General features: G+C 36.5%; 1 protein-coding gene and 1 long non-coding RNA gene across 3 annotated transcripts; one reads left to right on the top strand and one right to left on the bottom strand.

The window, feature by feature from the left end:
- Nucleotides 1-673: 673 nt before the first annotated feature.
- Nucleotides 674-2,424, bottom strand: LOC129747917 (uncharacterized). Its single transcript, XR_008737602.1, has 6 exons — nucleotides 2,332-2,424; nucleotides 2,078-2,257; nucleotides 1,875-2,005; nucleotides 1,493-1,783; nucleotides 1,142-1,386; nucleotides 674-1,068 (listed from the first exon to the last, which is right to left on the bottom strand). It is a non-coding gene; the product is annotated as an uncharacterized LOC129747917 (long non-coding RNA).
- Nucleotides 2,425-5,082: 2,658 nt separating this feature from the next.
- Nucleotides 5,083-12,411, top strand: LOC129747106 (transcription elongation factor S-II). 2 transcript variants are annotated; one of them, XM_055741134.1, is made up of 2 exons: nucleotides 5,083-5,433; nucleotides 10,615-12,411. In XM_055741134.1, exons 1-2 carry the CDS (start codon nucleotides 5,365-5,367, stop codon nucleotides 11,455-11,457), a joined length of 912 nt encoding a protein of 303 aa, XP_055597109.1. In that variant the 5' UTR covers nucleotides 5,083-5,364; the 3' UTR covers nucleotides 11,458-12,411. The 2 variants fall into 2 exon arrangements, with proteins under 2 accessions (XP_055597109.1, XP_055597108.1); XM_055741133.1 differs by lacking the exon at nucleotides 10,615-12,411 and adding an exon at nucleotides 8,077-9,465 and having other exon boundaries at nucleotides 5,207-5,433.
- The last annotated feature ends 3,505 nt before the right edge of the window (nucleotides 12,412-15,916 follow it).

The following is a 15,916-nucleotide window of genomic DNA, read 5'->3' on the forward strand; positions in this document are numbered from 1 at the left end:
AGCAGCTCCCGTGGATAATCCTCGACATGATGCCGAAAGAAGACGATTGTTGCTGTTCGGTAGCAGCAGCTGGTGATCACGATATTTTCGCCAAATTTCAACCCCACACTATTAATTTTTTTGGTGTAAATTTATGTCAAATTGGATGCACAAAACTGAAGCATCACTTTTGACATAAAATTACACTACAAAAGACAGAAACGCTTGAAGCCATAAATACTCAGACATCAATAAAAAGTCATATGCAACATAAAATTATATCATCGATGATTTAAATTTCTGTCATATTAAACGCACAAAAGTGAAGCATCCTTTTTGATATAAATTTATATCGTTGCAGAAATTATATTGCGTTGTGAAATATTTTCGTAACATAAGCCTTAAGAGAATTAATAGCAACAGCTGTTGTTCTTCCAAAAATGAATGTTCCCGAAAGTTCACGTAATTCAAATATTTTACAACGCAATATAATTTCCGTAGCTTTTTGAAACCATTTATATAAAAGCATTGAATCAAGTCAACAAACGTCCGTATGCAAAATATATACCTTATCTAATATGTATCCCAGCAAAGAATAATATTATTTACAAAAATTGAAATTTTCTGGAAAGCAATAGTGTAGCTATATGTCATCTTTAAAACTTTGATACATTAAGCCACTTCGCATTATAAACATTTTTATTCAACATTTCAAATTTATGTTTTTGGTGTGCTACATTTTCGTTTAAGAGTGTATGAGTGTGTGTGTGTGTGTCTGTTTGTGTGTGTGTGTGTGTGTGTGTGTGTGTGTGTGTGTGTGTTTGTGCGTGTGTGTGTGTTATTTAGATGAGGGTGTTTTCATTTATGTTTATCCTGTTATTTGAAATTTTTTGTCACCTACTATTTATCTTCATTCAAATTTTATATCATTGTTTTAAACAATGGTTATCACATTTGATTCCGAAGCGCGCAGCTATCAGGATACGATGGAGGGGGCTGTAATAGGGAGCAAGCGCCGAATAGACTTCTCATAAATTGATGCAATTGTTTGCCTTTAAAAAGAATATAACCAAACGTTCCTTTTCAAACCTGCAACAAAAGACGAAAATTGAAAAAAAAAAATGATGATTGAAACTTTACTGATGCTGCTTCCGTTTCTTACTTCTAGCAATAATTGGAAAGGATCTAGCCAGTAACGCCTTTTGGTAGAGCCACGGAAATGAGCAAAGTTGATAAAGGCTTCTTCTGCTCCGACATGCAAGTACACTTTTTAGCCCGGAATCCCCGATGAAAGGCCAGAATCAGGGTGTAATTTGGCCGTTATTACCAACACCACTGTCAAGATTTCGTTCACCGGGTTCACGGAAGTTTTCCTATGGTCTTGTCCTTTTTCGAGAGCCCATAATCCTAAATTAAAGAAAAAAAATTAAATGAATGAATGTTTGAGTCAAGACCCATCTCTGGGTCGCAGTTTAAAAATTATGATTAACTGTGAAACTGTTTTAGAACTTACCATTACTTATCATGGACGTGACGTGACGTGAGGCGTCCAATGTAGCAGCTAGCCGATGTTTGTTCCGGACAAACTCAGAAAACAAGCAGCGAAATTTCGGAGAAAAGTTTGAATTTTCGTCTGCCTGTTGTTGTTAGTTTTAACAATTCTAAACCTGATTGTTGTTTCGTCAGCTTATCTCCAAATGTTTATTCCCATTGGGCATCCTTCGACTTTGTCCGATTCTCGTAGGATAATGATTTTTTTTTCCAAAAAGATCATAACGGATAAATTAGAACAGGTTTAGAAATTCTAAAATTGAAGACATGAAAAAGTAACAGCATCCCCTCTTTTTAAGGTGGGTATTTGCCGTTTGTGAAATGAAGTACAGGCGGACACTTACTTGCAGAAATGATGACTGCAAATTTATCGGCCTTATTGCATTTTGCCACAGATTGTGATAGCTTTGGTTTCCATTTCTTCAGACCCTCAATTCCGTCAACGTGCTCCCAGATTTTTTTCTCTCCGGTCATCCTTTTTTGTGGTTCCGAAAATAGAATTTTTGGATTTATATAAAATGCAAATGTGCCAATTTTTGTCACTAACCTTTATCGTACTTTAACCAATTGCTTCTTGCTCGACGACGAATCTTTGTCAGGACATTATGGGTCGCACAAACCTTGACGAAAATGCACTCCATGGTAAGTTTATTGCGACGGGTTTATCCACTTCCAAAGTGTGCTGGAACCAACCTAGTTTTGCATTTCCATCGACGCTAGCACAATACTAGAAATAGAAAAAAAAAAATAAATCTATTCACTGTTCAATTCTCTTAAAAAATCTGTTTTCGAAAAACTCACCGAATTCAGAACGTTTTATCATAATCAAAACAACAAGACCAATCCCAACATATAAAAATGAACTATGACGCGCTTTCAGATGCGCAATGAATTGCACTTGAAAAAAGTATGGGTTAAAACTCTAAATTTTTCTTTAAACAAAACAAAACTTTTTTTTTCCTTTCAGCATCACTTCACACACAAAAAGTTTAAATTAAACCAAACACGAAACTCGTAGACATTGAAAAATAATTAATGCACTTTATTCCGTTATTGTTGCTGTTTTTTGTAATTTTGCGCAGAATTTTATTGCACGAAATCGCTTAAACATCTTAAATATGGTTTTGGTTTGAAACGATGAAAGTTTATGGAGTAACACTTCCGCTTTATGTGCGCGATTTCTGTAAAGTTGGTTTCACCACACGAAGTCACTACAATATGCTGAACATAAAACTTAATTGAATCAGGTATTAGCACAGTTCTTTTCTCGAGTATTATTATTGGAGCGCTCAAGGTCAGAAGGAGGTCAAGTGCCCAGAATATAGTTTCAGAAAACGCTCTTCGATGTTGTCAAGGTGCTCGATTTTTCGTATTCAATCGAAAATGTTGAAAATTTGAGTTTGACACCAGATATAGACTGAAACGCTTTAAAATTAACTGAGCCTGCGTTTCTACTTAAACATAAAAAAAATTCTAACCAAATCTATATAGCACATGAAACTGAAAAGTAGGTATACCATAACATTGTGATATTTCACTGCGGTTTACCTTTTCATATGATCGGTTGGTGCACACTGCAAAAGAGCTCCAACTACATTCCGGAAACTGCTAAACCTGGAAAACGGGTTAAGCCGGTTCATTTCGTCAACCATTTTTGGTGGATAGCTCATTGGAGTACATCGCACCAGCTGATTCCGGAAAATTTCTAGCTCGCTGGATAACTGAGGCACTTGTTATCCGGTAGTGGTGGTGGGGTTTAGGTTTTCCTTAAAAAAAAAACAAACTTAAATTACAATTTCAATCATAAAAAGATGTTTATTCTCAGTCATACCTTGCAGGGCTTCATGTGCTGCGGGATCTTGTATTTAAAAACGCTCATTGTCCGATGTCCGTAGGAGAAAGATTCTTCCGTCGCGGCGCAGTGATCCGCCCGGATTCTCGAAATCTATCATCATTAAAATCGAGACAACACACAACACTTTCATCTTCAACCGAACCTAATTCAGCTTCGCAAAACTGGTCAACTTACAACCGCGATACCGAAATTTTACTGCTTGATTGAAAGCATCCCGCTCGCGCATACAGAATTGGAAATGTTTTTGCTTCTTTTTCTACAGCGCAAGCGGGATGCCACCAATGCCACTCATACATCGCGGTTATTAGAGTGAGACAGTTGCGCTGAGAAACGGACGATCGAAATTTGACGTTTGTATTGACATCGAAACTGATTTACAGTTTTCGGTTGTTTTTTACCGAAAATTTACGGCAAAGCGATTTGTTTACATAAAAATACAAGAACTTCGGTACAACATGAATCGAATTACCGAACTCGGTAAAAATAAGACGTCAGATTGATCATTTACCGAAAATTTTCGAATTACAGAACAGTTTCTGTAAACTAAATTACCGAACTCGGTAATTTTGGTTTACTGTGTAAGTTTTGAAAAAATTGCCCAGTCAAATGATATTGCATGACAGTTTTTTCAAAATTGTGGTTCGACCAGAGGAAAATTATAAGGATCCAATTTTATTATTCTTCTTCTTAGTACAATAAATCAACTAGTATTGCCTCAATGTCTAAATGTTTTGGTAAAATGACTTAATAAGATATTTTATGTAATGGTATCAATTGGCAGGGCTGTGAACTTTGTACTCAATTATCTCGAAATTAAGTTTATGTCGTATGTCGTAGTCGTAGCAACTTACAAAGATAATACTAAAAAGAATCGTTACCGTCTTGTTAGTTTAGATCTTTAGAGGAAACATTTGGTGATTTTTTTTAATTTTCACGTGATATGAGTACCTGAATCTCCCGTAAAACATTGATTCTGCCAAATGTGAACCTCGGAGTTCCATCTTTAAGTAAGCACTTGACTTTAGGTGTGGGCGTTTCAGGCATTTTTAAGTTATTTGGCAATAAAATTAAAATTTCGGATTTCTTTGGTCCCTCCTTTGATAATTTTAAAGGTAAAAATTTCGCATACTTATGTCTTGTGTGGACTTAAATTCTCCTCCCTACCCAAGACTCGAAAACAGAAATAAATCGCTCAAATGTCAAATTAGTTTGATTTAATCAACGACTAATGATAAGGTAACAATGTGGTTTCTTAAAAATAATTATAATAAAAAAAAATTGAAGTCATTGAGAAAAGTTTCATTGATCAGTTTACAAATTATATCAAACTGAGCATATGCCTATGTTGAGTTCATTTGGTTCCGACATGAATTTTTATCTAAAACGATTACAACTCTTTTCAAAAACTGCTCAGTTTTTTGTCGAAAGTATAAAAATGCTGCAGCCAATTTCTATTTGCCACACATAGCTCCCAACAATAAAGGTTAAAACCATGCCTATCAACAAAATCCTTATTGTCGGCTTAAAAAGTTCGACTTAACATTTTTGCTACCACCCTATTACCTATATATATATATATATATATATCTATAAACGTACATATTAACCCAACTCAAAAATGAGAATATTAATTATTGGAAAGTCGTGCTCCCACTTTTAAAAAACATTCACTCACAGTGTAATGGCAACTCCGTGGACAACCCTGACAGTTCGCCGTTTTACTTTCAAGCCAAACAAGGACAAAAAAACAACTGTCAATTCCCGCAAATGGTAAACCATAAAGGGAAGACAAAGATAGCGCTACGCTTTGTAACCGGCGGCTGCGGCAGGGCAATGTTTTTTTTTCTCAGCGTTCGCGCGCCTTGTTCCGCACAGAAGAAAAATAAGGCGTCGAACGTGCAGATTTCTCTGGAAGTGCTGTTTTAGCAGTGAGCCGCAAAAGTTGCATTTTTCACCGGGAAAACCTAAACGGATCCACCATGAACGTTGAGGAGGAAGTGCTCAAGATCCAGAAGAAGCTCGGCAAGATGACGTCGTCCGAAGGCACGGTGAGTAAAGGTGGAATTTTACGATTTTTCCGGACCCAGCCCGGGATAGGTTCGTAATCTGGCGCTACGCGCATCTTTGCTCGTGTACAGTAATGGTGGATGGACGACTGTTCGCTCGTCTCTGCTTCAGCAGCATGAACCTTTTCGTTCGCACCACTTCTTTATTTTCGTTTGTTGTTGCCGTTGTATTATACCGTATTCGTTTTCACCACCCGAAAGTTTTGCACCATCCACGCTGAAAACGAGCATGAATCGAGTTTTGCACTCTCCTTTGTAGGTGTGCGTGAAATCGGCAGTGTCAACAAAAAACATCAAGCTGTCAAAAATCCATTACAGCTGGTATTTTGTTTTCGTTTTACTTCGAAAATTGAAATGAAATTTACTTTAGTTGATCATTGTCTTTTAAACAATATGAAAATTTTAGCATGAATTTATGTATTATGTTGAATTGTTAAGATTTCAGATTTATTTTGCTTAGTAGATTCGCCTCTGGCTCTGATGAACTGCAATACCGGCTGATTCTGGGCGGTCTATGTTTGCTGCTGCTAGACTGCAGTTACCCCAGCTTGAAGGTTCCGGTATTTTGAACGTTTATTTCTCGCAAATCCTTCGTTCGAGTACCTATTTCCATTTAAGATTACAAAAAAAAAAATCTTGGGTGCGGGTGTAGTATCGAACTACCGTTTTTGGAGGGCAACGGGTGGGAATCCGGGAATTGGCGCAACCGAGCATCGTCACTCTAAGGCACAGCTCGAAGCTTGCTGCTAGTAGAGTAGCTTCGATGCAGCTGAACGCTTCTTGCTGTGAAGACCAACTTATAGAACCCTCCCGAACAAAAATACTTTTCGGTTTGGGCGATTCCACCAGATCTTTGGGTTGGCCTTTTTGCACTCTGATTTGCTGCTCTTTTTCGGCATCGCCTGGAACCGATTGCAGCAAGCCTTCTGGACACATTTCTTCTTGGGAGCGTTGTTTGCTTTGGAACGTGCCATCCAGGTGAAATTCTCTGCCTCTGTTGGAAACGACACTGGTATTGAATCCGGAACAAGTTTCCGTTCTTCGGGATAAAAAGAGAAAAAAACATCTCGAACGCAATTTTTGCGGTATAGAAATAAACCAACCAGCTGATATTTGTTTACATCGGGAAGCACGTGTTTTCAAAATTCATGATAGTATTGGTGAGAGCGCAAGCAACACCAAATATTTTCAGAGTGTTCCACCGTCCACTTTATGGTGCACTACCAGTGCACTACTTATCGTGAAAACGAGCATGAAAACGATAAAAAGTGCACCACCGGTAGTGCACCGGTGCACCACCACTTGAAAACGAATTCTCTATTAGTTTATTTGAAGGGGTAGTAGGTGGGATGGGATGGGAGGAAAATATTCGGCGAAAAGAAAAGGAAAAAATATTAACGGCCTCTTCGCTTCGTTCGTCCCGCGAGAAAGCGTACATATTCTAGATTCAACCCTGGATGGATGTTTTGATCGATTATGCGTATTTCAATGATTTGAACCGGTCTTTTCAAGCCACAAAATTCAACCAAAAATTTGAAAAATTCAAATCCAAAAATCTACCACTTTTTAAGAATTTAAAGGATTGTCTTAACCCTATTTAATGAAGCAGAACGCGATCTGGCGGATGTGGGATACTCGAGAAATTGGAGAACGGTTTTCATAGACCGAGTTATTTGGAAAACGTTCAACAATTTTTGCCATCGTTTTTTTGGGATTTTAAACCAATTGGTTTATTTATCCCCATATTTTATTTTTTCTTACTTTCCAATCATTAAATTGTGAGATTTATAAAATTGTTGATTACGTGTGCGTAGAAAGGTTGGCACGTATTTTTTTCTTCCAAAATAAATATAAAAAAAATGGTTTCTTTCATGACATTTTGATGTAATTACTTAAGTCTCTAACTTTGTCTACAACATTTTCATGAATTTTAAGACAAAGCCAAAAGTTATTTTGATTTTTTTTCTCTGCAAATGGATTCGATTTTGAAATAAAATTTCTAAAGTGCTTTACTGTAATAAACTTTCAAAAACTTAATGCCCTGTCCTGTTCATTGAGCTATTAACATCTAGACCTCCACATTCTTTCCATTCTGATAACTGATTTGATTTCGCGGTTCAATTACACAACAATTATCGTTCTAAGTTTATTTTTAAATTTTTAGTTAATTTTAGGTTAGTGTATAAGCAATAATCTTCTAATTGGTTTTCATTGGTTATTTTATTTGTAAGAATTACAGTAATAGGTTACACTTTTTATTGTTAAGGCTTATTGAGTGCGAATGGAATGGTTCATCTCATATACTTCTAAATAAAACTTTCAAAACATCTTATGAACATTTTCTCTACATAGAGCAAGCACGAAGTACAGTTGAACCATTCCATAGCTGTAATCTTCTCTATTATTAAATTAATATATCTAATTATGCATGACGTAGGTAGCTTAACCAATTATTATTTAGTAGTTAATGTATTAGCACTCCAAGAATTATTAGCGCACCGTAGAATAAGCTGTAATATTTAACAGAAATAATTTGTTGTAGCTTCTAGATACTTGGTGGTATAAAATTTCAGTACCTTGTTTGCAAACACCCGCAGTACTATTGAACTATCCTTCTACTCGTAGGGTCAGGAGCAAGCGTTAGATCTTCTACGGGAGCTACAGCGCCTGAACATCGATCTCGACATCCTGACAAAAACGCGCATCGGTATGACGGTCAACGAACTGCGAAAATGCAGTAAAGATGATGAGGTCATCAGTTTGGCCAAAGCCCTTATCAAGAGCTGGAAACGATTTCTGGCAGCGACCCCACCGTCGAAAGAATCGTCCAAGGATTCTTCGAAGTCTTCATCTAAATCGTCCAGCAAAAGTAACAGCAAATCGGAAAGCAGCGCCAAGAAGGAAGCAGACAAGGAAAAGGAATCCAAAAAACCAATTCAGTCCAGTTTCCCGCCACAGCCTAGTAATACCACCGATGCCGTTCGCTTGAAATGTAGAGAAATGCTTGCCAGTGCCATTCGAGTGGACGGCGAGCCACCGGAGGGTTGTCAGACGCCGGAAGAACTGGCTGACGAGCTAGAGGAAGCGATTCACGCCGAATTCCGCAACACCGATATGAAATACAAGAATCGTATACGCTCACGAGTAGCAAACTTGAAAGATCCCAAAAATCCCAGTTTGAGGGCAAACTTTATGAGCGGAGCACTGACGGCCCAAAGGCTTGCCAAAATGACCCCTGAAGAAATGGCTAGCGACGAAATGAAAGGCCTACGGGATAAGTTCGTCAAAGAAGCCATCAACGACGCTCAGCTGGCCACAAATCAAGGAACCAAAACTGACCTTCTCAAATGCGGCAAATGCAAGAAGCGCAACTGTACTTACAACCAACTGCAGACGAGAAGCTCCGATGAACCTATGACTACTTTCGTGCTATGCAACGAATGTGGCCATCGCTGGAAATTCTGCTAAAGTGTTTATCGAGGACCTGTCAGTATTTTATTCACCTTTCTTTAGTTTTAGTGACTTTGCAAACCGAACATTATATTATAAATACATGACAAGCAGGTCTGGTAAAACCTAACAATAATTGTTACGATTAAGCTTTATTTAAGTCAAACAAGTTGTCGCTTTCAATCACATGTGTATTAAAAGTAAAAAAAAACTGAAATCAGTTTCAAAGTAATTTACACATTCAACCCGTAGTAATACATTATTATAAGTTCGAGTTAAAATTTAGGTTCAAGTCATTTCCCTTACAGAACGCATCCACATCAAAATACCACAAATAAAAACACAAAAGCATTAAGCAGTTTTACCGAAAAAAGTGTACCACTTATTAAAAGCTAAATATCGAAGATAACAATGTTTTTTTTTGTAAACATTGCAAACAAATGCCCGGTTATTGTTTAGGAAAGCATGTGTGGTTTACGCAAGACATGATTAATTTAAATGTGAGATTAATAATATTGAACCTGCCTAGAGTGTAAAAATAAACAACAAACGATTGGAAAATAACTCGTGGTTCTCAATAACATCACAGTCCAACAAACGAAGAAATATTTTTTTTTTTCATATTAATTCATAAGCTTGATACTTGATAAAGTCGAAAATTTAAACTGTTTTTTAATGCGTATATTTTGGATTCTCGTAAAAATTATACTAGTTTAGTAAGTGGGGGATCAGAAACTTGTATTTAATTTCTTAGTTTAAGGAAGATCTTTATTTACAACGTGTCCGACTGGATTATGTTTTAGAACAATTTTTTTTTGTCACGAGTCAGACTCGTGATTATTGCTAAAGTTATAAATCTTTCGCCGGTAGTCAGTCTCTTAGATTTTGCTTAAGGCACTAATTGTGATCAACGAGTCAGACTCGTGGTTTCCATTAAAGGCACACATTCTTTGTCACGAGTCAGACTCGTGGTAAAAGACTTAAAAACTGATAATTATAATGTGTTGAAACTTCCGGTTTCCTATCTGTTCCTCCGGCATCCGATAAAAGCAGCAGAAGATTTTTGGAATGAAGATTTTTTTTCAACAATTTCTGTTTTCAATGGTGGTTTCTTTATTCATGCAGAAAAGGGTTAAGATGTACGAAACGGACGAGAACATGTATAATTTTCCACGTATAGCAGAAACGCCTAATTGTAAACCGCAAAGTAGACGGTTTTACACCAGTGAAACTTATGCAGTCGTTTTTTTTATCATATTTTTTATTTATTTACATAGTTTTCCGTCTAACGACAAACTTAATTCCTAAAATTCACTTGGTCCATCGCAACCGTTCTCCAATTTTCGTTCTTTTATCATGTTGTTGTCGTGGAAGAGCTAACTTTGACGCACAGATTCAATAGTAGAAGATCGTTCATAAAGATAAAAAATATCAGCGGGAAAAAGTTACTTCCCTATGGTACTCCCGTTGCTATGAAGTCTTGTCATTTTTTTTGTGATTCAACTAAAAGTTCGGCATTTTAAAATTAAAAAATTGTGACCGCATCTCGAAGATGTGTTGTTGAAAACTTGATAGGAAGTCCGGTTTTGCGATATTCAACTCTTAGAGTATAAGCCAGTAGTGTCAAGGTCGTGCGAAGCCTTTAAAAAAGCAAATTTTGAGAATTTATTCCATTCCACCAAACTGTATTCATTGCCAACTACCTCATTTCAGGGACAAGAACAAGCTCTGGATCTCTTGCGGGAACTACAGCGCCTGAACATCGATCTCGACATCCTTACGAAAACGCGTATCGGTATGACGGTGAATGAACTGCGTAAATGCAGCAAAGACGATGAGGTCATCAGTTTGGCCAAAGCCCTTATCAAGAGCTGGAAACGATTCCTGGCAGCGACCCCACCGTCGAAAGAATCCTCTAAGGAATCTTCGAAACCGTCATCCAAATCGTCCAGTAAAAGTAGCAGCAAATCGGAAAGCAGCGCCAAGAAGGAACCTGAGAAGGAAAAGGAATCCAAAAAACCTACCCAAAGCAGTTATCCGTCTCATTCAAGTAACACCACAGATGCCGTTCGCCTCAAGTGCCGGGAAATGCTTGCAGGTGCCATTCGAGTGGACGGAGAGCCACCAGAGGGCTGTCAGACGCCGGAAGAATTGGCTGATGAGTTGGAAGAAGCAATTTATTCCGAATTCCGCAACACCGATATGAAATACAAAAACCGCATACGCTCACGTGTATCGAACTTGAAAGATCCTAAGAACCCCAGCTTGAGGGCAAATTTTATGAGCGGAGCACTAACAGCCCAACGTCTTGCCAAAATGAGCCCCGAAGAAATGGCTAGTGATGAAATGAAAGGACTTCGCGATAAGTTCGTCAAAGAAGCTATCAACGATGCTCAGCTGGCCACAAATCAAGGAACAAAAACCGATCTTCTCAAATGCGGCAAATGCAAGAAACGCAACTGTACTTACAACCAACTGCAGACGAGAAGCTCCGATGAACCTATGACTACTTTCGTTCTATGCAACGAATGTGGCCATCGCTGGAAGTTCTGTTAAAATTTGAATCGGAAGCCATTTTCCTGTTCATTTTTTCTTAAGTTAAAATCCTTTTAACCTAGCATTCTAATATTAGAACCAACGAAACAAGAGGGTTGATCAAACTCTATAAATATTTACGTTTGAATATTAATTAAATTATAAACGCGATTGTTTTAAATCATAGGTGTGCTTAGAAAAGTTAGAATACAATCAAATCACATGCTCTGATTTACAAATTTGCACTGTACCAATAAATATTACTATTGACCCCACCACTGCAGCAGCAATTTACCATAACTGAATGCCATTAAAATTAAATTTTTTCATCATCTTTAGTAGCAGTCACTAGATCGGCTTAAGTTCGGTCTTAAATATAGTAACTCCTCAAAATTTCATTTTATACACAATAAATTTGAGAATTTTTCAATCAGGTAGGTATTTAGTAATAGGTATTGCACACTATTTGTATTTTACACCGGTCTTCAATTTTTCTCTGGTAACACATACAAACATTTGCATTACTAGGAGATTGCAAGCTCAATGTTGGTTAAAAATCAACAGTTTTTTCCTAGTAAGTTTAACCTACCCGATATAGTCATAAAGTCATGCTTCATGATTGCTTATTGATAAGTCCAAAACAGTAGTTTGTTATCAGGTCGTCCTTTTCAAATTTAATATAAGCATTGCATTCTCTTGAACTTGTTTTTCCGTTTAGAAATCTGTTATCAGCACAGGAAGTAATTTATGGTGGATTCAATAACTATTAGAAATTTTAAAACCCGCTGATACTTCATGAATAATGATCAGACATTTGATATATCTTCTTCACACAAATATAAAGGGTGCCTATTCAGGATAAACGAATTTCAAGTCAAATCACACAAGCATATGGATATTGTGGATATTACACCAGAGGTGTTGAAGGATGCAAACAGAAATGGCGACCTGTCTTGAGAGTGTAAATGAAATGAATAAATCTAATGAATGAAAACCATTTTGTTTTTTTTTTACTTCACAACCCCAGATGGACAATGCAAAATACTTGATATAGATTTGAAGCCCAACTGTTTTTGGTTTTTTGTTATCTAAATACAGAGTTTCGAAGAATGTGTTTCCTAACAGTTATCTACAATGTGTGCGGCAACCGTTACGTAGTACGCAAGTTCTCGGCCATCTAAGCCAAGGTCAGTGGTTATAAGATCGAATCTTAGATCTTGAGAAACGCAGTAGGTACTGCTTCTGAAATTTGGCAGTGTTAGTATGCAGCGAAATGTTACCCGTTAAATGTTGAAGAGTTGCGAAAGGACATCTTTGAAGAACTGTAGAAGTTCCCTTGAGATTTCGCATGAATAAATTCTGAGTCCTAGAAGGCAGATCGCTTGACTATTGCTTTTTTGAAGCGCTTAAACACATCTGCTTTTTGAAATACTTTACACGGGATCAAACGAAGGTTTCAGTACAATATGAAATTTTGAAAGCCAGTTAAGTTTTAAATAATTGAGTTCAAGTTTCAAGGTTAGCGTATCCCTCTCTCTCATTAAAGAAGATATATGTATGTAGGTACATCTAAAGTAAAATTTCTATCTGTCTGCCTGTCTGTGTGTTCCCTATAGACTCGAAAACTACTTAACCTAATTGCGTGAATCTTGGCAGATGGTATTGGATTCCGGAGATGATTCCTATAATAGTTTGGGACCCCTCCCTCAACTTGCAAGTGAGGACGGGGTCTCTCATATAAAAGAAATAAGTCTTCATAACTCGTGAACTGGTCATGAAAATGGAACGAAATTTGGCATGGGATGGTATTTCAATACGAGAAATATTTCTATAACTATTTGAAACCATTCCTTTCTTACAGTAGGAGCGGGACGAGGATTCACGATATAAGAAGGGGAAGGAGGGCTTCGATACAATTTTTTGCATAACCCTAGCATTCATCTAACATATGAACAACATTTTTCATGGGAAATTTTTATTAATATGGTTGTATGATTTTTTGAGACATCACCCTTCTTTCAGTGAGCAGGAACATAGGAAGGTTGGCCCAATACAATTTTGTTAGCATAAATTCTCAATGTATGTTGACAAAGCCAGCGAATGGAATCAAGTATGGCGTCAAATATAGTATAAAACCAATATACCTCACTCTTTAAAAAATAAGACGACACATCAAGTATAGGCATGGCTGAGAGTGGGGTATATTTGTTTTAATATATTTGATGGCATGGAAAGGTATTTGAGTACGAGATATGTTTCTGTGATTGTTACACCTTGCAGTATGGAGAGGGTAGGAAAGGAATGGGTTCCATATAAATTTTGTTGTAAAGCTTATCAAATTGATCAACTATTGTGATTAAATTTGATATGACAGAGTTTTTGGGTATGATAATAAGAGACCCCGACTTCATTCCAGCAGTGAAGGACAGGAGGGCTCCATTACCAGTTTTTTTTTTGCATAAATCGAGAACATATCAAGCAATAGGGACATATTTCATAAGATAGGTTGTTTGCGTATGAATAATTTAAGATCCTGAAGAAGAGCGGAGTCGGGAAGAAAGTGGCAGACTTTATTCATATTTCATTTGACATAACTCGAAAACTCTTATCAAATAAATGGAGCGAAATGTGGCATGTAACATTTTTCAGATACTCAAAATATTTCTATGGTACCTATAGTTTGTGAGCCCTTCCTGCATTGGAAGGGAGAAAGAGAGTGAGCAATTTTTATTGATTAGTTAATTAATTTATGAATTTTTTGAAGCTAATTGAAACAGGTTTGAAATTTCAAATCTAGGAAACAAATTAAGATATCATGTTTCAGAAAATTAGTTTAAGTCTCCTTTGTATTGCTGCATCTCTCGTTCTGTAGCGATTTCTTCAGATTCATGTTGTAATTTGATTTTAAATAATTCTTACAAAACAATTTAATTTTGAATGATTTTTAGTAAATTTCATTTATTTTTGACACGTGTAGCAAAGCACACCGGGTCAGCTAGTAGATTATAAATATTATAGAAAAATATTTATTTTCTAAACCTATGTATCTCTGAAACTATAAAATCTAGACACAATCTGGTTCCTTCAATAAATAGAGAGTAGTTAAAAGATTAAAAATCAGTTTTTGGTTTGTATGTTGGTTTATTAGTTCATCAACTTTAAAAAAATGATTTCAATAAAAATTGATAAATTTTTAAATAACCATGAGCTCTCGCACCAAAGCTAGAGGTGATAGACAAAACGAAATATTCTATAAGACTAATGATCATTTAGTATCTGGAAACATTATTTCGGTGATAGCTACTTTATTAGAGCTCGGATATGCAAACCTTTAGCAGATTTGTGTTGATTATGAAAAGGACTATCTTGCCTATTTTTTTTTTAATTTTTAAGATCACGTGTGTTAGAGATATTTACGACGCAAAAAGACATGGTGAAAATAATGCTGCACAACCGCTTCGAAAATTCTTCATTGTCGACTTGAAAACTCAAGAACTGTTGATTTTTTCTGATTTTTGTTTGGCCCAAATGGTTAACAAGTAGGGCTAAATGGGGTAATTATGAACAAGGGGTAATTCCGAATAAACACCGTAAGCGCCGTTAGGATCATAGTAGGGTCTCAAAACTGATCAAATGTGATAGTCTGTCATTCTTTTGAAAAGTTACAGTTATAACTTGCAAACCTAACTGTATAAGTTTTATAGTTACAGTTATTAACAAAATTCATATCTCTGAGAAACGAAAATCGTTTTGAGACGTGTCTTATCAATTGACTCCCTCGTCAATGTGAATGGAGATAAAATGTTATTTTTGAAAGTTTTGCGTTAAGTAATCGATGCTCCATGTGGTGGGATATGATTTTCTGAAAAAAAAATCCACTCACACACAAAGAAGTGTTCATATTCTTACCTATAACTTCTCAACAGTAAATTTTAAAAAATAAACAAATCTCACTACAATGCACTGTTTAGATGTGGTATCAATCTAGGAATAAAGCCAATACCAAAAGTCATCACATAACAAGAATCGTAACACTGTTCATAATTACCCCATAGACAAGGGGTTAATTATGAACAAGCGTTTTACGCCCACAAGCAACAACTTAAAAATAAAAATTTTAAAATGAAGAAGTGAAACATGAAGTCATTTTTGGTTACTTTCCAGAATTTTAACATCAAAGAGCTACTTGTTTGAGCTGATAGTAATTTTGTTCATAATTACCCCACCTAGCCCTAAGGAGCCGCTCTAGAATGTTCACGAAGCTCAAACCAAGCATCGGAGTGGAATCCTTGATCTCAACTATGTTTAAAGTCTATGGTTTTTGGGGATAACTGAATGTAGACTCCTTAACTATGCAGTAAATTCGTTTCCGGCAGGTAAAAAGTGTTGCCTAACTAGTAGACCCTAAGTAAATAACTAATAGTGAGCAGTGTTCAGATGTGTTCTGATGGACAAAGAAATTTATGTTAAAACCGAATTT

The sequence above is a fragment of the Uranotaenia lowii genome, chromosome 2 (genome assembly GCF_029784155.1).
Source record: "Uranotaenia lowii strain MFRU-FL chromosome 2, ASM2978415v1, whole genome shotgun sequence".
Taxonomy (NCBI): domain Eukaryota; kingdom Metazoa; phylum Arthropoda; class Insecta; order Diptera; family Culicidae; genus Uranotaenia; species Uranotaenia lowii.

Excerpts from the sequence above, each read along its gene's own strand:
- LOC129747106 (XM_055741134.1), top strand. The coding sequence starts at position 5,365 with ATGAACGTTGAGGAGGAAGTGCTCAAGATCCAGAAGAAGCTCGGCAAG. Across the intron at positions 5,434-10,614 it reads TGACGTCGTCCGAAGGCACG|GGACAAGAACAAGCTCTGGA; the intron begins GTGAGTAAAGGT and ends ACCTCATTTCAG.